Source organism: Aegilops tauschii, chromosome 7 (assembly GCF_002575655.3).
Source record: "Aegilops tauschii subsp. strangulata cultivar AL8/78 chromosome 7, Aet v6.0, whole genome shotgun sequence".
NCBI lineage: Eukaryota > Viridiplantae > Streptophyta > Magnoliopsida > Poales > Poaceae > Aegilops > Aegilops tauschii.
In genome coordinates, this window is record NC_053041.3 from 650,152,748 (window position 1) to 650,175,791 (window position 23,044).

Below are 23,044 nucleotides of genomic sequence, written 5' to 3' on the forward strand. Positions count from 1 at the left end.
AAAAATCATGTATTTACAAGCAATTCATCGAAACTGGTCGTGCAAAAAGGACAAAACAGAATGAAAAAGAAAAAAACGAAAAAAGAGAGAATAAATAGAGGAAAGATTGCACCTTATCAGAACCTGCTAGTTGATGGGGTGGTAACACCTGCTCGTAGGGATGAACGAGGTCCCAGGTTCAAGTCGCAACCCGCTCAATCAATTTTTAGCGTTCTAAAAATATAGAAAAAAACCCGTCAGGCACTCCCTACATGGGCCGGTCCAACACGGGGGCGTACTAAAGATGGGCTTTGTCATTTGGTTGGGCTTCACATGTTGGGGGATATTAGTCCCCCCCCCCCCCCCCCCCCCCCCCGGTCCCTTAAGCACGACGGCGTCGATGAAAGAGCTCCTTCAGATTTTCCAGGCGATCCTCAGTTGGCACTCCTCACACAACACCTCCCCTGCTTTGTCATTGCCTTGATTTTTTTCCTTTCATTTTTTATGCAGCTCCTACTCCTCCTATGTTTCCTCTGTCTTCCCGCCGTCGAGGCGGCCGACAACAGAAGCATTGATCGTGGCCTCGCCATCGGGGTTGGCGTTGGCGGGGGCATGTTCTTCATCACCGTCCTCGTCGGCACCGTTTGGTACTGCTGCCGCCATCAGGCCAAGGCCAAGGCCAACATCGAGACGCCGAGCCCGAAGACCCAGCTCCGGTGGTCGCCCCCGAAGACATGAACCCTGCTCCTGACGCCTCAGAGTAAATCATCATCATCGACCCATTGGTAAATTGTGCTCCAAATCTCTGAAGCTTTTCGGCACCAGCACCTCGTCGATGGTGAGGGGACAACGATGGAGGCGATCAAGCAGCTCCTGTACACCGGCGACGCGGCCAGTAGAATAGGTTAGTTTTCTTCACGACCGGAGAAAATGAAAGAAAAAAAAAATAAAAGGGAACAAAGAAAAAGAAGGAAAAAAAAGAAAGGGGTGTTGCAAGAATCGAACTCGTGACCTCTGGCACCCAAAGCGAGAATCATACCATTAGACCAAACGCCCAAATCTATGCGTAGGATCGCTAATTCAAGTACTAATCCTTTATTTTTACTTGTATTTCTTTTGACGGCCTCTACAGCGAGGCGGGAAGATATCTGGTGCTCCGGGAGCTTCTCAGCCGTTGGATCTAAAATCCAAAGGCCATGGAGCGAGGCGAGGTAAGCAAAGTTGGATCGACCCGTCCTTCCTCCCTTCCAGAACCTTCCCTCTTCCCCTCCCCTTCGAGATCCCCCATGCCGGCGGCGACGGCGATATCGCCCTCTCCGGGGCCCTCCGCCGCCCGACGCCCGACCTACCCCCTCCACCGCGCCGCGTCCTCCCTCTCCCCCTCCTGCTTCAACCCCCCGCAGCCGAGGCGGCCGCCGACCGGAGGCGCCGTCGCCGCCTCCGCCGGACGCCGCGTCGCCTGCTGCAAGGCCGCCGACCACGGTACGTGAGACGCAAAATCACGCTTCAGATCATCAAGTCCCAGCTAAGAAATTCCTTGCGTGCCGCCTGACGAATCATTTTCAGCATGGGATCTGTGCTACTGCTACATGCTGGCAGATAGGAATAGGAACAGCCTACCGCCGAATTCACCAGCTTAATTAGGCACACACGCACACACTTGTGTTAATCTTGTTCCACAGCTTCTCGTTAGCAGCACTTCAATTTCACCCTTGTTGCCGCAGGTGTGCTTCCTGTATGTCTGTTCATCCAGCAGTTGGCAGTCGAATCTCGCCTCTCGTCGGCAGAGCAAACTTGTCTGCAGCCGGCGACTGAATTTCACGCCATCCAGTTCCTATAGACACTCTGCAAAAGGGCAGGGCTTGGCTTTTGGGTTATATATATTGCTGACTGGTACATTTCATTGGTACTGCACTTCACTGCATTTTATATCGGAACAAGGTCTTGGTTGAATGGTTGTGGAGTTATATTGCAACTGGACTACTAGTATGTACGAGCGTTTAATGTTCTTATATTTCTTTACGGAGGGAGTAACAGATAAGAAGCTCACGTTTCTATCCTCTGCAGTGAACTGTGCGGTGAACAGGGTAGTATGTACTCCCTCCGTTCCATAATGTAGTGCCTATAGATTTTTACAGAAGTCAAACATTACAAACTTTGACCATGTTTATAGAGAAAAGTAGGTACATCTAGAATACCAAATGCATATCATTGGATACATCGTGAGTTATATTTTCAGAATATACATGTTTGGTATTGTAGATGTAGACAGTTTTCTCTATACACTTGGTCAAAGTTGGCAAAGTTTGACTTTCACAAAAATCTATTGGCACTACATTGTGGAATGGAGGGAGTAACAGATAAGAAGCTCATGTTGATATTGCAACAGGGTAGTGTGCTGGTGAACTATGTGGTGCCGCATGCTTACTTAATCTAATCCTGTAGCAGAAAGTTGTAGCAGGCATTAGCTATTGCCCAGCTGGGGTGTTGGCTAAATTCTTCACTGCATCCTGATCCTATCTACACAAGGTCTCAGCTTTTTGGTTACAGTGCCGCTCTATGCATTTTAGTGGTAGTGCAGTTTCACTGCCTTTTGTCCAAAGAAGGCCTCAGTTTTGGAGTTGTATTGCAACGTATGTCAGAGATGTAAAGCTCATGTTACTGTCCTCTGCTTGTAGTGTCACAGTGAACTAGTAAGTTTTCACACTATAATTAACTAGTAACTTCTGCTTCTCATGTAAACGTATGTCAGAGATGTAAAGCTCATGTTACTGTCCTCTCCTTGTCGCTTATCTTTGATTGCTAGCTCCCAATCGATGGTATATGCATATCTAGAATCCAGAATTCTTGATCTGCAGATGGTTAACTGCACAATGCACAAAACAGAGTACCTGCATGATTGCCCAGTTGGAGTGTTGGTTGATTTTTTCTTCTGAAACAAGAAACAAACAATCAGGTTCTCTATATTGATCTTGAGTGCCTGTTTGCACTTGCAGTGGGCGATGTGGAGGAGCAGACATGGGATGAGGTCGTCCTGGGGTGCGAGACAGCGGTGCTGGTCGCGTTCTGGGCGCCATGGTGCGGCCCCTGCCGCCTGATGCACCCCATCATCGCAGACCTGGCCAAGGCCTATGCTGGCAGGCTGAGGTGTCTGAGGGTGAACACGGATGAGAACCAGGAGGTGGCCTCGAGGTATGGCATCAGGAGCATCCCCACCATCCTCATCTTCAAGGACGGCGAGAGAAAGGAGACAGTTATCGGTGCCATTGCAGACACGGCATTGGCAGCCACGGTCGACAGGTTCTTGTAAGGCCACAGTGGCATGGTGTAACATAGTACATGCTGATCCGAGTGAACAGATTTTGCAACGAGCCTAGGATTCTACTAGCTCTGCTTCCATGATTTTTTGTGAAATCAGACTGAGTTTGCGTGCACACAGGAATAATTTGCTGTCATCGCTTCTGATTTGATGATAATCAAGCCTGCAAGAGGATGACCAGTTTTAATGGCTGACTACTGTTGTTTGGGCCATATGTATGTTGCTTTCTTGTATACCTGATGGTGAAATTTTTCTCGACGATATCTAATGGTGACTGTATCTAGTACTGCAGGTCAAATCATATATTCATATGTAATGGGCAATTCTAATTCTTTGCTCTTCAATGCCCGAGGGCCTCTTTGATTTAAAGTTTCCTTTTTGCATACGAATCTTTCGTAAGAACTTTGAACTGCGTCATATGAAATTTTCTACATAATTAATTCAACCATGGAGTCATCGTGAAATTTTCTAATCTCATGTTTTCATAATCAGCCAATCAAAACACCCCAAAGTTTTTTGGCTCAAATTGTAGGGATTCGATCTGCTACTAGCACAATTGTGCTGCTTACATGTGAGCTATACCTCTACTGCAGCGCCGCTAAGGGGGAGAGACAAAATGATTCCCCGGGGGAACAGTAGATTATGAGCACTACTGCAGAGGCGCTTATGTTGAAAATTTATAGAAAAATTGCAATATGAATGTTCTATGTGCTTCTCAGATTTCCATGGCAGGAAGAAAACATTTTTGTGCCCGAGAGAAAAAAAAATTGATTCTCTAAAGTAGGGAAATTATGAGCACTAAATTTGTTGTTTTCACACAAGGCACTAAAAATATCTGTTTTTTTTTTCTCATAAAATTTACATGTTCTCTTCCCAAATCCTGTGAGATACGATTATTATTGTTTTGTTCTGGTGCACCTCTCAATTTTCTCGCTTCTTGGCTTTGACATATGTTCAAAACCATACAATTCATAAAAGTTTGGAGATATCCAGAGGAAGCTCACGAAAGTGCGTCGTGAGTTCGAGCAGGAGAAGGTTAATTCTCTGTATCAAGGGCCATCCAGGAGGGAAAAGGGCCTTTCTAGACAGCTTAATGATCTCCTGTTTAAAGAGGAGATTATGGCATGCCAAAGATGAAGGGCGGATTGGCTACATGCCGGTGATCGGAACACTGGTCTTTTTCCATGCACAAGCTTCAAGGAGAAAGCATCACAACAAGTTTTTGGTGCTAAAAAATGTGGATGGGGCGATTCTTGACACAAGGGATGAAATCCAAGCCGAAGTGCAAACTTTTTTACATAAACTTGTATATGGCTTATGAGGTTGTGATTGATGAGGTGTTGCACCAGGTCCCACCTGTGGTGACTAGCGTTATGAATGAGAGGCTGATCCGGCCTTTCTGTGAGGAGGAAGTCAAGCATGCATATTTGCAGTGGCTCCATCTAACGCACCAGGGACCGATGGCTTCAATGTGGGGTTTTACCAACACCATTGGTCTCTGATAAAGGAGAATGTCTCACATGCGGTGTTACATTTTCTGAATGGTGGCCATATGCTGGAGGCTATAAATAAAACCGTAATTGTGTTGATTCCCAAGGTTAAAAATCCGAGAAATATCACTCAATATAGACGCATTTCTCTTTGTAATGTGATATATAAACTTTGCTTAAAGTGTTGGCTAATAGGCTAAGGGAGATCCTTGATGAGATTGTTGCTGAAGAGCAAAGCGCTTTTGTACCAGGTAAACTTATAACTGATAATGTCATCACTGCTTACGAGTGCATCCATGCCATGAAGAGAAAGAAGAGTAAGCAGGGTTAGTGTGCTGTCAAAGTTGACATTAGGAAGGCGTATGATCGCGTGGAATGACCCTATCTTCAAGGAATCATGCTTCAGCTGTTTTTTTTCCTGAAGTTTGGGTGTCTCTGGTCATGAAGGACTTTTCAAGTTAAGATGAACGGGGAACTCCTACCATCATTTTACCCTTCTAGAGGTATAAGGCAAAGTGACCCACTCCCCCAATCTCTTTCTGTTTTGTGGGGAAGGGTTATCATGCCTTCTCAAGAATTATGATGGTGGATGGGTTCATAGAGGCATTTGGCGAGGTTTGAAATCCCCATGGATTTCACATCTTTTTTTTTTGCAGATGACTGTATTTTTTAGGAAGCAGATTCCAGAAGTGCACAACGACTGAATGATATTCTGCAAGCATATAGTTTGGGCTCTGGTTAGTGTGTTAGTAAGGCCAACAGTTATGTGCTTTTTAGCCCAAATTGCGGGGCATCTGTGAGGGCAGGAGTCAGATACAACTTGCAGATTCATAGAGAAGCTCTGGCAGAGAAGTACCTGGGACTACCAACGGCGACGGGTAGGATTATGGAGCAGAATTTTATTCATTACCGCGAGCAGGCTAGATCAAGGGTGCAGGGATACTGTGAGAAATTGATGTCATGTGTGGCAAAATTGGTTCTTCTTAAGGCTTTCAAGCTCACAAAAGGCTTATGCCAGAAAGTGACGACAGTTATGTGAAAGGATGGATCACTTACAAGAGGGGAATGCACTTGCAGTCATGGGAGAAGATGCCGATATCAAAGGCGAAGGGCGGGCTTGGCTTTCTGAGACCTACAGATGTCCAATGATGCTAAGCTTCCGAAACATGCATGGCACCTGATTGACAAGCCCGAGAGCATGTGTGCAGAGTCCTTAGGGGACGTTACTATCTTGATGGAGATTTCTTGCAGGCAGGATGCCCTGCCGGCGCCTCCACTGCGTGGAAGGCCATCATTTACAGGCAGAGAGGTGCTCAAGAAAGGCCTCATCCGAAGAGTTGGAGATGGTTTGACAACGGAAGTTTGGCATGATAACTGGATTCAAAATGCTACTTCCTTCAAACCATTTTATAGTGTTATATGAGTGATGGACGTGTGGGAAATCCTTAAGGAGTCAACCCCCTAAAACTCCTATGGAAAATCAAAGAAGCCCTAGACAGATTGCATAGCACGGGCAGCAACTTCGACGGCCGGCACGGTGGAGGCAACAACCGGAGACCGGCAGACCGGGCACGTCCTGTGAGACCAGAGCCAATCATCGATGCACCGGTCATGGAAGAGGTGCGTGCACGCCGGCAGCTGCTTCACCACCTCCTTGGGCCTGACCTCGGCGAGGCACACCGCGCACTCGTGGCTGTCTCCGCCGCCGCACCTCAGCTTCTCGTACTTGTACACGGGCAGGCCGGCGATCGCCGCCCGGCCTAGCCCCACGGCCGGTTCCCGTGGAAGTGCTGCCATGGACTGATCCCTCTCCGGTTGTTGCGGGAGCTGGCGATGCGGCCTAGCGCCAGAGCGCAGGCGCTCGCACAGCCCGACGACGAAGAGGAAGGCGAGCAGAACGCTGCCGATGCCTACATTGGTTCGCCAGGGGACGCCGGAGAGTTGCAGTATGCCGCACGTCAAGGCCACCGGAGCAACGACGATGAACACGAGCTTGAGCGGCATGCCGGCGACCGAATCAAGCCGGTTCCAATGCTATCGGTCTGTAGTTTGAGCTTCCTATAGAATCCTATAGTTAGTTTGGTTCAGGTGTGTGCTGGTGTCTTGTCTTTTCACGCGGCGTGTGTTGTCTGACTGCAAGAGCTCATCGATGTCGACAAGCTGGCCATCTTGGAGTTTACGTGCTCGTACTTTTGATCAGCCAAAATTACCGTAACATGCACATGTGTGTGTCATCATGGTGTGTATGTGTGTGTCATCCTGGTGGTCAGGAAGACCGCAAGAGACAATTTGCAGCGTACTGAATTATGTTTCGATGATCACAAGGAGGAGGATCTCTGCAGTTGTTATTCTGAAGGCAAGGCCATGCAATTGATAAATATCACCCATTTGCTTTCAGTTAGATGTTCAAGAAAGCAAATCAACATATGGTTGGATGGTTAAAAGGACAGTGGTATCTCTAGTCCACCAGGTTCATGTCCTAGACTTGACATTGGTCATTGCATTTTTCTGGATATATTTCAGGCTTTCTGGCAATGTGTGTTTAGTGGTAGGAGACGTTCCCGAAGGTGCTCATAGAGGTGAGGTGTGCATGCGTGCCTTCATAGGGATGAGTATATGTTCGTATGCATTAGCGTCTGCGTCTGTACTGTGTTAAAAAAGTTAGATGATCAGGGTCTCTTATGTACGAGAGTATCGCAAAGAAACAGTCAGATTTAGCAGTTAAACATGTCAATATTTTGTTCAAAATCAGAGGGAGGAGAGGTCCATGGTTAGAAATAGGGGAGAAAGATTAGTGGAGACTGAGAGAGGGGTCCGCAAGATTCAATCCATAAAGAGTTATCTGGTGTATAGATGTCATCGCTGCAAAAGCTTTGGCACTGAGATTCGGCCTGCACCTAACGCAAACGGCAGGTTGTGGTCGCCTTGTTATTAATTTTGACAACCTTAAGGTCACTAAAATCATAAAGAATGATGGAAGATCAGCAGGACCAGCGGTGGCTGTTTTTTTACGATTGTTATCATGTTGCTTATGTTCTTCCTCTTACTAGCTCCATACACTATAATAGGAAAGCGACATGGCTCAATTTTGTAGTAGTGCTTGGTTGGATGAGCCCTCTAGCGAGATTATTCCTTTCCTTATTGATGATGTAATTGTTCTGTGGGAGTATAACAAAGTGGGCTGTTTTGGTAACTGTATTTGTAGCATAAGGAGTACATTGGTACCAGTGGAGGAGGGCGACCACTACGGCTAGAAAGTTTGAGGGCGGCGGCCATGGAGCAGACGAGATGGAGAGGGGAGGCGAACTGGGGAATTGTTCTAGGGCTTCTCGCTTTTGTATATCTCTCTGGGCCTCTTTCTTGTAGGCTCATACCACACAGAAAAATTGAGTTGGTGCGCTGCTTTTCATCTTGCCGCGCGAGAAAGTTTCGTTTGAGGCGTCAAAGGAAAAAAAAACCGCGAGGTAATAGTTTTTGGCACAAAAGCCAGTTTCATGGTGGAGCAATGGCGGGCTGGCCCCAAACATTTTTCCTGTGGGCTGGACACTCACAGGACAATATTCTCCTGTGGGGTATTTTTGTTCCTATAGGAAAATATGCAGTTTTCCTTGGGCCGCAGTTTTGCTCGCCAAGAAAATTGTATTCCTGTGAGGGGAAGAGCCTCACAGTAATAGGAAAAGTGCAGTTTCCGGAAGTGAACAAACAATTTATAAGAAAGTTTGACCGAGGATAAAATTAGAACAATTAGTTATTTTATTAGTTGCAGGGGTAAAGAGTATTGTTTGTACATGGGTCGATACGGTAATTTTGTTTACTACTCTCTCCGTTCCTAAATATTTGTCCTTTTAGAGATTTCAACATGTGCCTACATACAGAGCAAAATGAATGCATCTACACTCTAAAATATGTCTACATACATCCGTATGTGGTAGTCCATTTGAAATCTTTAAAAAAACAAATATTTAGGAACTGAGGGAGTAGTTATTAGCATACAAACAGCCAGGGTCTTGTTGTGATATGCCATAAATTTTGAAACGGAGAGAGTGTACGGTTTGGTTACAAAACAAATACGTATCAATTTGCTTGATTTTTCGTTGCAAAAAAAAAACTGCTTCGTTTTTTTAAAAGAAAAAAGGGAGGTAATTTTCCTCCAGTAGAAACGGAAAGTGGTAAGCCCCGATCGAGAAACCCCAAATCCTCCGATCCACCACAATGGCGCCGCCGGCGCCGCCCAACAGCCCCGACGGCGACGCCCCGCCGGCCATGGAGTCCCAGGAGGCCCTCCCGGAACACGTCGTCGATGACATCTTCCTCCGCCTCACCACGGCCGAGGACCTCGCCCGCGCATCCATGGCCAGCGCATCCTTCCGCCGCATCATCGCCGCCCGCTCCTTCCTCCGCCGCTTCCGCGCCCTCCACCGGCCGCCTCTCCTGGGAGTACTCGCGTACGAATCGTCCCAAAGGGCCAACCTCTCGGTCTCCTTCCTCCCGGCCCAGCCGCCCCACCCCGCCGCGGCGGCCGCCGCCCACACCCTCGCCAAGGCCGACTTCTCCTGCTCCTTCCTCCCCTCCCCGGAGCTGTGGATCAACTGTGACTTCCGCGACGGCCGCGCCCTCCTCTCCAAGCATGGGGATTTCCTGGCCAACCTCGCCGTGTGCGACCCACTGCATCGGCGCTACGTCCTGCTACCTGCCCTCCCTGACGACCTGGCTGCCCTAACCAGGCAGCTGGATGTCATACATTGTCACCCCTTCCTTGCCCCTGCCGGCCAGGACAGGGGCGACAATGCCGACGCTCCACCGGGCTTCAGGGTCATGTGCTTGCTCAGGTGCTCGAGCACGCTGATCCTCTTCATCTTCTCTTCGTCGGGTGCCCGTGCCGGCCAATGGCGCACTGTTACATTTGGTGGTTGGGGCGCCTTGATGGCAGGACACGTCGGCGTGGATTTCTTCCTGGCTACTCTATCCACGCGTCACCATTATGCTCACGGACGCTTTTATTGGGAGATACCTTATACCCGCAAGCTGCTCGTGTTCGACACGCGTACGGAGGATTTCTCTTCTCTCAGCACTCCACGTGGCCATTATCAGATGGTCTTTGTGGAGGCAATGGAAGGAAGGCTCGGGATGTTTAGCCGTAGCATTGAAGATGATGGAAAACACCTCTTGTATGACATTTTGCAGGATAATGGGGATGGCACAAAGGAGTGGCGAAGGGAGGACGTAATCTCGGTGCCATATAAATATCACTATGACATCATCGGTGTTGCTGGGGGATGCTTACTTCTACATGGGAATGTAGACAACCCGGAGTCTCCAGAATTCCACTTCAGCTCTTATTCACTGGATCTGCAGACTATGAAGCTTAAGTGGTTTCGTGGGACTCAGTCCTTGTACTTCTCCCCACACACCCATCTGTATGAAGGTTTCTCGCCATCCTTGTCTCCACCAACTATTTGAAGGGGTAAGCTTGCATCTGGTTTTTAATTGTATTGTTTGTGGCATACCATATATGGTTGGTATTGCAATATGATGCAAGTATTAGTTAATTTCATGGTACCATCCTCTCACATTCTACTAATTTTAGCACACAGTCCTCACTACGGAAGGGGTGTCCAAGTTATCTTCTCCCATTATAATCATGTTGGTGTCTTTCGGTGCTTATTAGATGATATTATGGTGCTTTTATTTATATAGACTATGCAATTGGAAAGATATGAAACTTAGGAAAGCAAAAATACTTCTTTCTCATCTTATTAATATCCATGATGTCATTTTAAGGCTGTCATATAAATAAAAGAAATCATCAAAGCAGCGTCATACTATCCCTACTATAGTAAGCTGGAGGCGCCAGATCGAGGAAGAGGATGCGGGTGGGCATCAGATCCGAGTGGCACCGAGAAGGGACCGCTTCTAGAGATCTGCGTGCTTGTACATACAAGGGCCCGCTGCAGTGCTGCAGAGGGTGGCTGGCCGCCGCGAATATTGGAGGGACTGCCGCCAGGGCCAGGCGAGCAGCAGCTAGCAACCCCGAAGCAAGAAGGGTGGGGTGGGAAGCCCACGAGCGCTGCAGCCTGCAGGACGGTCCCGTCAGCACGAAGGTTGCACGAGCTTTGCTTGGCGGCGCCAAGGAGTAGGAGGCGAGTGGGTGGCAGTGGGGTCGGGGAGGGGTTGGGGTTTCGCTAGTGCTGCTCGGATGAGTTGGTTGGAAAGATATGAAACTTAGGAAAGCAAGAAATACTTCTTTCTCATCTTATTAATATGCACGTGTCATTATAAGACTGTCATATAACTAAAAGAGATCATCAAAGCAGCGTCGTACTATCCCAACTATGGTAAGCTGGAGATGCCAGATCGAGGAAGAGGATGTGGACGGGCGTCGGATCCGAGTAGTACCGAGAAGGGGGCGCTTCCAGGGATCTGCTGCTCGCTTGCACATACAGGGTCCCGCTGCAGCACTGCAAAGGGTGGTTGGCCAGCACGAATATCGGAGGGACTGCAGCCTTGGCCAGCACGCAAGCAGCAGGAACACCAAAACGAGAAGGGGAAGGGGGAGCTCACGAGCGCTGTAAGATGGCCCTGTCGGCGTGAACGTTGCACGAGCTTTGTTTGATCTCGCCCTTTGACGACCCAAGGAGTAGGAGGGGAGTGGGTGGCAGCCCGGTCGGGGAGGGGTTAGGGTTTTGCCAGTGCTGCTCGGATGGAGTTGCTTTTATAATGTTCTATTAAGCTGGATTTGGACTTTGATAACGCTAGCTGCTTAAAGCATTTCTAGCAGATCCCCTAAACTTAATCCCTCAAACCTTCTTCCTACCCCCAAAAGTAAATAAAATCGAGGGATTAAACTTTTCCTTACCTAGATGATGCCCTATAATTTAATCCCATAAAAGTTTTGAACACAAATTTTTAATAAGATTCTATTAAGCTGGTTTTTGACATGTATTTTTTTTTCGGTTGAGGTACACTTCTGCACATAGGTAATGCTACCTAGTTCCACTTTTAGTTGCTTGATGTTAACCCCTTAGCTTTCAACAGGTCTTAGTCCTGAACATGCTCATGCCATTTCCGATTCATTGCATTACATAGTAGTATCTTTTTAATAAAATCGAACTGTATAAGGACAGGGTATGGGTGACATCAATAGCAGCAAGCACGACCTTTTATCATAACTAACGCTAAAAGTAATTTTAGAGTTGCTAAGAAAATTACCCTCAAATACAGAAGATAGCTCCAAATAAACAGTGCGTCCATATACAAAGCTAATATGAGTGGGGAATTTAGTCAATATGCATTACTCTAATAGGTGAACAGGAAAAAGGCCATCACTTTCCTTCTCATGCTCACATGGGAGGTGTGGAACGAAAGAAATTCTATAGTCTTCCGCAACAAATCGACGATGCCAAATACCCTAATCGGTAACATTAAGCTGGAAGCTAGGAACTGGGTTACTGCAGGGGCAAAACATTTGAGTTCTTTGATGCCGCGAGAGTAGGCTTTTCTTTTCCATTTCTGAAGGTGCAATGGACCTCGTTGAACTTTGTTTGTTGGTCCTTCTTTATTAATGAGATGAAGCAAAGCTTTTGCCTCTGTTTCAAAAAATAATAATAATAGGTGATTGGTGAACAAGACTATAGGAGAAAATGTCTGTTGCTTTGGATGTATGTGAACCATCTATTGTTGAGTACTCTTGTGCTTTGCTGTGTGCGCCATGCATTTCTAATGGAGTCCCATTAAGCTGGTGACAGCGTGAGACACATGGTTCAATTTTCCTAAAATGTGGTGCTCGTTAGCCTGCCTTCAGTGACATATTAATACATGGTGTCTTATGCATGCTAGTATCAGTTCATGTAACAATGGTTCCTATATTGTGTGCTATCATTTATCTATAAGAGTCTGTCATTCTGCTTATAAATAGCAATATCTGAACTAAAACCACGAGAAGAATTATGGAACGGAGGGAGTAGTAGTTTTTTTTCGTGCCATGCAGTTTTATATCGCTTCATGCATGACTCAAGAGTAGGGGTTCCTCCAGAGATTTCATGGTGCTACGGATCGTGGCGTTGCTGACTAATTACGGCGTATTGGTAATAATGGTAAGAAGAAAATTTGCATATTTGCCCGCATCCAGATTGATAGGCGACTTAAACAGTTACAATTAGATGGTTATGCTGCTGATTTCTGTTGTATCTCTTCTGAGATACCGGACCTTTGTATGCACTGAACTTTCTGGGTTTTATGTTTAGTGGAACCGGGAGGGCCCCTGGCCCCTCCTGAGTCCTCATGATCTAAGAAAGTGGTTATGCTGCTGTGAAAAAATTGCATTTCGGATGCCAATGCATGCTGCTAACATATATATGCCCAGTAAAAATGTCTGCACTTACAATTACATGGTTATTTATCTGTCCAGCCAACTTTTGAAAACAAAACATGTTTGCACATTTCTGGTTTTGTAAACTATATGCTCCTCCAAAAGTATCTTGGTGATTTAATTCGTCACATCTAACGAGAGTGGTTTCTTGTCCACATCCTATTGTTGCAGGGCCTAATGATGCTGCTGGTGCTGGTCATTGCAAGGACACACCCATACATCAAGCAAAAAAGAAATTTCTTGACTAATTGGCTTTTCTGGTATCCAGTCATTATGATGGCATGCCATGGTCAGCTGGTTGGTAATGCATCGACAGTCCATAGGCCTGGTTTCTCAAGATAGTGTTAATTCCAATATGCATGTTTCCTTTCCAGTTACAACATTTATTTGGACTTGATGGAATATGTATGTATGTGTTTTAACTGTTGTTACATGGTGAATTAGTACTTGATTAGACAAATCTGAAGACATGTTTGCGCATATTTTCCTATTTGGTCAGTGGATTAGAAAGGTCAGAGACAGAGAGAAAAGTCCTCAATATTTTGTTCATCCAACTGACTGACATGAATGGATGTTGTCACTTTCGGAATCTAATTAACTTGGTTCCCATTTCAAAATTCAATCTAAAATTGAAAGTACTTGCATCGGCAATCCAAACAAATTTACTTAAGATTCTCATATTTTCCATCTTCTTGTTCAAGTTGTATTCTTTGTTTACTTTGACACAATCATTATGTGAAAAATATTGTTCTTGATGGTACTATAACTCATTTCATCAGCCAGGAAGAATCCAAATTAAATGACAACAGTTTTATAAAATAATTACACGCTTTAAAGATGTTGCCGTGCATTCTCGTGTGTGGCTATGCTAGTTTTCATCTGAAAAGTGGATACTTTTTTGTGCTCTCGAGAGAGGAAAAGCAAAATGGTATTAGCACTAGATTTATCATTTTCGCACAAAACACAAAAGTTGTCATTTCTTCAATGAAATTTACATACATACAAAGGACCGGAACATTTATATGTCTATTTTATATGGCATATGGATTACTTGCACAACGGAGCACATGCTCCCATTGCTTTGAATCTTCTCGCTCCTTGGCCTCAGACACATATTCAAAATCACACATTTCAAATGGCAATTAACAAACAAATGTTCTGTGGCAGCTACTTTTGGTTGTCGCCGAGAGCTGTTTAACAGTCTGGTTCTGTTGTGGTTGCCTCGGCTTAATAAAAGTTGGGGCGGGGGGCGACCCCTTTCTTTCAAAAAAATAAAATAAAATTAACAAACAAATTTTGGATCATAATAACCATCTAATTCCTAGAATAATTTCTCAAGATTATAGATGGATGAATCGATATAGGTCGTCCCTCGGTGCGAAGAAATGTGGAGTGCCACATTGGTAACCTGCAAGAACCGGACCCGAACAACGATAGCGATATCTCAATGTTTGAATACTGTGGCGACTACTAGGACTATTGTGGTGTCAAAGACATGGACTTTCTATCCGGGTTGGCCGCTGGTGTTCCACTCAAACGTCGAGCGCTCTCCCGTGCGACGGTGAAGGGCGGACTGCGGTGAGGACTAGACGGAGGCCGGTGACGACTCTCAAGTCTGACCGGCCGATTTATGATGTTTGTTGGAGTTTATCGGACAATAGTTGTATGTTGAGTGTGGATGGCATAGCAGCATGCAAATTGAAAGAAAGAAAAAGAGAAATCTGCTTCATATAGATTTGATTTTTTTAGAACCCAATACAGACGTAGGTGCTTATATATACGAGCATACACTTTTCTCTATGAAGACACACATGTAGACCCTATCGCTTTGAGCACCTCTGGGAGACTAAGTCGAAATATCATCTTGAGATTCACGAAGGCACCATATATACCTCGTAGTCGAGGGGAACGTCTCCTCCCACTGAACGCGCATCGTCATAAATTCTGAAATAATAAATTCAGGAATAGTGTGAGCACTGGGATTTGAACTCTGATGGGCTAGAAATACCACTGTCCTCCTAACCATTCAACCACAAGTTGGTTCGCTCGTATATCTTTGATTGATGCGTCTGTGAGATGTTGTTGTCTCATAGAGGGAGACGTTGAAGGCGGACTGGGGAAGAGCGCCATCTGACTAGACAAGGCAGGTTTCCCTTCCAGACTCCCTCTACAATGGCGCTGCCACGATCCTCCTCCGCATTCCCACGGCAGCCGACCTCGTCTGTGCCTCCACGGTCGGCCTTTCCTTCGGCCGCATTATCGTCACCCACTCCTTCTGCGCCCTCCAACCGCCACCTCTCCTGGGCGTGCCCTCCTCTGCGTCGCAACCGACAACCGCACCTTGGTCAGGAGCGTCGCTCTTGCCAGCGCAGACGAGGGTACTGCCTGACATTGCAGCCGACACTCGATTCAGATTCAGACCAATTAACTTATGAAGACATAGTTGGATTCGGACGAGGGCATGCGACGACTCTCAAGTCTGACCAGTTAACTTATGATGTTTGTGGGATTTTATGGCAAAATAGTTTTTTTTAAACGAGCCAAAAGACTTGCCATTTTCATTGATTAAGAAGAAGAGAATTGCCCGGTTAATTGATGAAAAACTGGGCTAAAACCGATACAACACAACCCACATGACATGGGCACCATCGGCCAACCTGGCCACCGACATGGAACAAAATCCACGACGGCACATGCCAATAGATGGCCACACGCGCAGGCAACCGACAGCTCCGACTTCGACGACGAGCAACAGAAGGGAAATATGCAGGACTTGCGCCGACCGTGCCCTCCGCAAACGACCGTCGAGTGCCTGTCATCGTCACCACCTGGACTCGCTCCAACGCAGCTCCGACTTTAAAGCAACCAAGCAACCACGGAAGAGCAGCCCGGACACGCCGGGAAGAACCGACTACCGAGGACCATGCCGCGACCCAAGCTCCTCTCGACGCCATCATCGTTGCCAAACAGAAACCAACGCCCCGCCTCAGCAAACCACGCGGCGAAGATGCCGCCATTGACGGTGAAGATGCCATCATCCACCAGTCTCTCAGTCGTAGCCGGCTCCGAGACGATGCCCCCAAGATGGAGAAAGACGCTAAGACGTCTCCATCGCCCGATCCAGCGGATCTGAGGTTTCCCTCCGGAGCCAAAGCCATGGGTAGATGGAGGAGCACCTCCACGGCGACGCATCCAAGAAAGACCGCGGCACCCTCGGGCACCGCCATTGTCGGCTCCGGTGAAGACCGGAGCAAGGATTTCTCCTCGAGATGTGCCGACCACCTGCCACCACTGACCGCCGCCTACTAACCACCACCTCTGCCGAGACCGACCTCACTCTGGCCACGGGATCCCGCGATCCACCGCGGCCAGACATGCACCACCCCCTGGCCGAAGCCGCCACCACCGAACCCGGGGCCCCCGCCCCGGCAACACCGTTAGCCACCATCTTGGACTAGCACCATCCACGAGTCCCCACAGCCGGAAACTCAGTCAGGAGATGAGCTGCAGCGATGACGCCCTCAACAGGGTCACGACGCCCATGGACGCCGCCATCGTCACCCCGATCGCAGTCAGGCATGGTTTTCACCCGCAGCCACACCCCACGATCGAAGGCCGGCTAGACCAGCCAGCATACCACGGCCACTGCTTTGCCTGCGTGAACACCACAGCCGTCGTCACCCACCACCGTCCCGGGGCCGCCGCCCCGAGATCCAGCCTCCACCGCCCGTCTAGCGGCTCCCGACTGAGCACCACGTCTAGCCGAGCCGAGCACGCCCAGCCACCACCCTCCCGCAGCATCACCGCCTGGAGAAGCTGAGCAGCTCCGCCCCCACTCTTGAGAACGGCGACCGAGGGGTCCCGCCTCTGGCGGCGGCTGGAGGAGAGGGAGGCGTAGGGGGGCCTACTCGAGCCCACAGGGGCACCCCGGTGCGGCTCGGCGCGGCCGCACGGGAGCGGGACAGGAAGAGGGGGAGGGCCCGACTCGAACTCCTCCGTGAGGAGAGAGCCCGCGAAGACGGCGCTGGGCTTCGGGATGGATGGAGAGAGGACGCCGGGAGGGTCCCGGATCTGTGCTTGGCTGGGCCGAAGGAGGGAGATCAGCCGGCGGCGGCGACGGTCCCTGCGCGAGCGCGAGTGCTGGAGATAGATTGAAAGTTCGTGCGTGGAGTCCGAGCAAGTAGACGATAGTGGTCTTTGCATCTATATCTATATCTATACTACTATTAAAAGAGCAAACACAACTCTCCCTAAAACCACACAACAAACTGTACACAGGATAACCAGGACCCTCCGATCAAATTAAGTTAAACACATCCTACTGTCCATATTACATCAATGTTCTGCAACCCAAATCAATGGCTCAGATTAATTGTTCTGTCGGCAGACGCCGTGGTCTGCTATCGTGCTAGCGCTCCGTGTCCCCCGGTCCTCGCGGCCCCGCCCCAATTACCTCAGCCCTCTCCCCGATCCAATCTCTCTCCCGAAAAATCGCCATCGCCGGCCCGCCACTCCTCCTCTTCTGCTCCATGGGCGCTAGCGAAGGGGAGCCAACCACCCGAAGCGACCGGAGCGGCGAGCGGGGGAGGAAGGGAAAGATGGCGGGGCGGCGGCGGGGGAGGAGACGTTGCGGGTGGCAGGCATCCTCACTAATAGGGAAAACCTTATACACAGAACTTTAGCAGTAGCGCTTGTTAAAAAAGCACGCTAGTGCTAACTACCAGTAGCGCGTTGGCGAAAACCGCGCTACAGATACATATATAGCAATAGCGCGTCTATCCATAAGAAAGCGCTACTACTAAAATTCCCACTGCTGAGCCGATAGGCTACACATAGTAGTAGTGAGCTTCCAGAAACAGTGCTACCGCTACTTGTTTTGTAGCAGCGCGCTTCCTGGAACGCGCTACTGCTACTTTGGACTTAACCGCGCGGTTCGTTCTTCCCCCATGGCCACTTCCCCCAAATCCCTACTCCTTCGCAGTCACCGCCCTGCATCGCCGTCGGCCGCCGCGCGCGACCCGTCGCTCTCCGCACACCCTCGAAGCAGTCCCTGACCCCGACCCCGACCTCGACGCCCCCCTACATCGCTGCCCTCCGCCGTGCGCCCGCCGCCCCGACCCCGACCCCGTCCCCGACCTCGACGCCACGTGCCCCTCTCCCTAACTCCGCCGGCGCCCGAGGTGAGCACGCCCTCCTCCTCCTCCTCCCCTACCTCTGCCAAGCTAGGGTTCTTAGGGTTAAATTTCAGAGTTCATCTACTTAGTTAGGGTTCATCAAATTAGATGCTAATTATGGCAGTAGTTGTTAAATAGAATTAGTTTTAGAGTTCATCGAATTAGTTAGGGTTAAATTTTAGGGTTCATCAAATTAGTTAGGATTAAATTTTAGAGTTCATCAAATTAGTTAGAGTTCATTAAACTTTAGAGTTCATCAAATTAGTTAGGGTTCATTAAACTTTAGAGTTCATCAAATTAGTTAGGGTTCATTAAACTTTAGAGTTCATCAAATTAGTTAGGGCTAAATTTTAGAGTTCATCTAACTAGTTTTTTTTACTGTTTTTTAGTAAGTGTTTAATAGAATTAGTAAGAAAATTAATATAACTAGTTGAACTAGTTTATTTTTAGTAAAAACTAGTTTATTTTTATTTATAGTAAGTGCTTAATTGAACTAGTTGAGTTAATACAACTATTTTTTTAGTACGAAAATTAATAGAACTAGTTTACTTTTTTAGTTAAAGCAATTATTCCCGCATCGATGTCGACGATGCCTATCCCGCATCCTCGTCGTCGAGTCGGCGGAGGACACTTGCGTCACCAGATGGGCCATGTCCGGGACTGGGCTCCGCCGGGGTGGTACTGGGAGGCGCTACCTACCGGAGGGCGCATGTTGGTGAGGAGTCAGCCCGTCGTTGACCCGAGCCTTCTTTGGTGGCGGTCGCGTGGGCCAGTGATGGTCCAGAGGCTTGAGGACCCCGTGGAGGTGGTGCGTCACCGTATCAGTGACGAGGACGCGCACGTCCGTCGCTACTTGTTTGCGTTGGAGCACAGGTTCTCCAATATCTTGCAGGTTCTCCAGGGATCTCACTGGAGCTATGATCCTGTGATGGTTCCTTCTCTGTGGGTGTCCACCGCCCGCGCCGATACCCGTTGTGTGCTAGGGTTTTAGTTGTATTAGTGATGTTATATGTATGATACTATTCGGGATGTATTAGTGATAATATTCGACGATGTACGGACGCATGAGATGATTTACTTTTGCTTATTGAATGCATGCTAATTTGAGTCCTATAAGATATTTTGAAATGTATATCTTGTGTTGCTCAAATAGGATATGTGCTTGCCCAAGTGGCCGGTCATGTTTGCAGGTTACACCTCCGAGTGGCCTATGTTTTGCCGGAGTGTTGATTCATTTCCGTTCCGTCAAATTTCAGGCGCTCGATATGTCCTATTTTAGCAAAGGTCATGCCGGATTTTTCCGTGAATTTTGGCATGACTTGTGCCAGAATATGTAGGAAATATCGAGTGCCCCGGATTTGTGTGTTGAGTATCCTGGTAGTTGTCTTCGATCGATTTTCAATTAATGTTTCAACTATGAACATAGGAAATGTCTGACGACGAAAAGGATTTCGGTATTTGCAAATACTGCGAAGACGAGCGCGGCCTGTGCGACGGAATCTTCCTAGATGATGATAGGCGCTTCAGCATCAAGCTGGACGAGAACTTCGAAGTGGATACAGTAAGTCACAACGACAAGTCTTTTTTCGTAATTAAGCATGACATCTGCTTCATTTGCTTCAACTTATAATTTAATTTTTTTACTATTCTACTAGCGTATCCCCTGCCATGCAAGAGTTTTTGTATTGGATAAGATAGGTTTCAGTCGTACTATGGAGGTAAATAAAGTTTACTTGAAGACCGAGCATGGTTATATTTTCCACGCAAAATTATACAACGCAGACGACTACACCTATTTTGGATGCAAAACATGGCGAGCACTATGCAAGACTTATGCATTTGAGCCTGATATGGTTATCACCTTTGATATTCGCCCGGAAGATAATATTGAAGGTAATACCGACATCTGGGTCGATGTGCATATGCCTCCAGTTATACCATTATGTGAGTTTCTCAACCATATTTATGTCTTTGATATTGTTTATTCAAAAATAGTTGACAACTAATTTCTATTGTCAGCTTATTTCCGTTCAAGCAAACATGTCCAGCGCTTGGTAGACAGGGCCTACTATTGTCCCGGGGTTGAACTAAACTGCGAGGAGCTAAGTCATTATGTTTCATGGCTTGAGGATCTTGATACTGTCAAGACAAATTTTCTTCCTGCACTTAATGTTAGTACTGAAAACGTGCGACCAATAGTGTTCGTAATGAACTACGGTCCCATCTATTTAGGAAAGATGGTAAGATTTTTACTATTTGTCCTCAGTGCATCTTTTCCAAACATTATTTTTTAAGCTAAACTTCATTGCTAAGTATGTTACCATACGATGCTCTTCAACAGGGACTCCCGATGAATGTTGTGCCTCATGGGATCGAGACTAAAGGTACCATGAGTATTGTTAGCTTACGGCCAAGATATCCTACAATGCACTTTAGTGCATTCAGGATTTCTACAAGCGACGAATGCTTAATAGTGAAAGACTGGACCAAATTTGTGATGGAGGAGCGCAGAGAAGTACTAGGGGGCAGCAATCAGAAGCGCAACCCACGATTAGGAGAAAGGTTCATCTGCATGCTCCAACTTGATGAAGGAGGAGAGCTACACATGTTTTATGTTATTTTACCTGAGAGAGAGCAGCAGGAGTGATTAGCTTGCTAGAAATGAGTTTGAAGATGATGATGTGCTACACTATGACTATGATGATTAAATAGCTAGTGTTGGTGGTAATGACTATGATGATTATTATTAGCTAGTGTTAGTGGTGATTAGATAGCTACCGCATCTAGTGTTGGTGGTGATTAGCTAGCTAGAATGAGTTTGAAGATGATTATGTGCTACACTATGACTATGGTGATTAAATAAATACTGTTGGTGGTAATGACTACGATGATGATTAAATAGCTTGTGCTGGCGGATTAGATTCAAGTGAAGGCAACATGTGGTGCACATCGAAAGTACTACTAGTCCAAACTAGATCAAGTTTGGATTAGTAGTATACTTTTGACATGCATCACATATTGCCTCCACTTGAACCTAATCCACCTTCATTTGACACACTGTTATGGACATAATAATATAAACCTCATAATTGGTATTGTACCAAAATTTGTATAACGGCGTATAAATACACTAAAAATAAAAAAAATGAAAAAAAGAATACTAGTAGCGATGGATAGTAAACACGCTGCAACTAGCTATATTAGCAGCAGCGCGGGAGAGAAGAAGCGCTGCCGCTATGTGTCTTAGCAGTAGCGCGTGTCACACGCGCTACTGCTAAGTAATAGCTGTAGCGCCTTATTAGCAGCGCGGTAGCGCGCATTACTAGTGGGCATTAAACCCGCGCTACTACTAGGGAACTAGGGTTTTCCCTAGTAGTGCCTGATCAAGCACGAGGGGTCCCGGCGCAGGGCGTCCTGGAAGAACCCCGAGGGTCGGGTCATCTCCGCCACCACGGCCACCGCGCGCCTCGGCGAGCTCCGCGACTAATCCTCGCCGGTCACGCCTCCTTCGCGGACCTCGAAGCACAACATTCCGCCCTCCGTAGATCGTGCTGCACCATCTCCTTTCGTGTCGAGCGCCGCCGTCACGTATCCTATCTCCCTGGCCCGACCCATGCCACATCTCCTCTCCTTTCTCTCTTCCCTATCGGACCTGTGCCGGTGTGCGCATCTCCTGCCAGTGCATGTGGGGGCAAATAGCTCCCATGCGACGTCGTTGAGTTGAATTGGCCACAGAATGACATCGTTGGTTGTAATGGCTCTCATGCGAAGTCTCCCAGCGCAGAAATAGCTCAAGCAAGACAACCCGTTTACGCGGCTAGCTGGCTGTTAGTTAGGCTGAGATTTGGTTGGGACACTGGGGGTTATGTGCTCTGACTGGTGGGGTCCACCTAGGGCCACGTCGTCAAGAGTCATCTGTCCACGACTCGCCCGACTGTGTGACCGTGCTCGACTCGACCGTGCTGGACTGGGCGAGCGGTGCCGCCGTAAGCATCTTCTCCGACAGAGGCAACGGTTTCTTCTCCGCGGTGGTGGAGCGCCTTTCTCGGCAGCGGCAGAGCTATTGCGAGTGAGTATTTTTGAAACCCTAGTCCCATTCGCCAGAATTTTGGATAGATCTGTGGCCTCATGCTCTGTTTCTTGGCGATTTAGAATCTCGATTGGATAGGAGCGCGGGGGCTGTTTCTTCTCCGCGGTGGTCGAGCGCCTTTCTCGGCAGCGGCGGAGCTATTACGAGTGAGTATTTTCGAAACACTAGTCCCATTCCCCAGAATTTTGGATAGATCTGTGGCCTCATGCTCTGTTTCTTGGCGATTTAGAATCTCGATTGGATAAGAGCACGGGGGCTGAATGAGATGGAGCGAGGAGACCGTGCTTCAAATCGGTAATGCCGCCCTTTTTTCTCTTTTAGCTGTTATCGGACCGAATTTGGTAGTGGCTGTCGCTTACACTGCCGCTGCCCGCCATGGACAAAACAGGGGAGGTTCCGGTTCTGCCACCACATTCGCAATTATAGTGGAATTTTTTCCCTGTAAAGCCAAGCTCAGTGATGGCAGTGTCCAATACATTGATAGAGATACCACCGTGAGGTTCGATGTCGAACTTGCAGATGTTGATCCCCAGGAATTGGAGAGCATGAAGGAGAAGGCCGTGGGCAATTTGGTGGAGAGAATTGGGGAGAGTATTGTTTGGAGTCCAGAACAAGAGGTATCTC

At 47.7% G+C, this 23,044-nt stretch overlaps 3 protein-coding genes across 3 annotated transcripts; 2 read left to right on the forward strand and 1 right to left on the reverse strand.

Annotated features, from left to right (window-relative positions):
• The first annotated feature begins 1,198 nt into the window (after positions 1 to 1,198).
• LOC109747161 (uncharacterized) lies at positions 1,199 to 3,667 on the forward strand. Its single transcript, XM_020306247.3, has 2 exons — positions 1,199 to 1,461; positions 2,976 to 3,667. The coding sequence occupies exons 1-2, from the start codon at positions 1,266 to 1,268 to the stop codon at positions 3,287 to 3,289; spliced, it is 510 nt and encodes a 169-aa protein (XP_020161836.1). The 5' UTR covers positions 1,199 to 1,265; the 3' UTR covers positions 3,290 to 3,667.
• A 2,612-nt stretch (positions 3,668 to 6,279) lies between these two features.
• Positions 6,280 to 6,792, reverse strand: LOC109747152 (RING-H2 finger protein ATL32-like). Its single transcript, XM_020306241.1, has one exon. It carries the CDS (start codon positions 6,790 to 6,792, stop codon positions 6,280 to 6,282), a length of 513 nt encoding a protein of 170 aa, XP_020161830.1.
• Positions 6,793 to 9,000: 2,208 nt separating this feature from the next.
• Positions 9,001 to 10,248, forward strand: LOC141027609 (uncharacterized). The gene has a single exon (XM_073504696.1). The coding sequence runs from the start codon at positions 9,001 to 9,003 to the stop codon at positions 10,246 to 10,248; it is 1,248 nt and encodes a 415-aa protein (XP_073360797.1).
• The last annotated feature ends 12,796 nt before the right edge of the window (positions 10,249 to 23,044 follow it).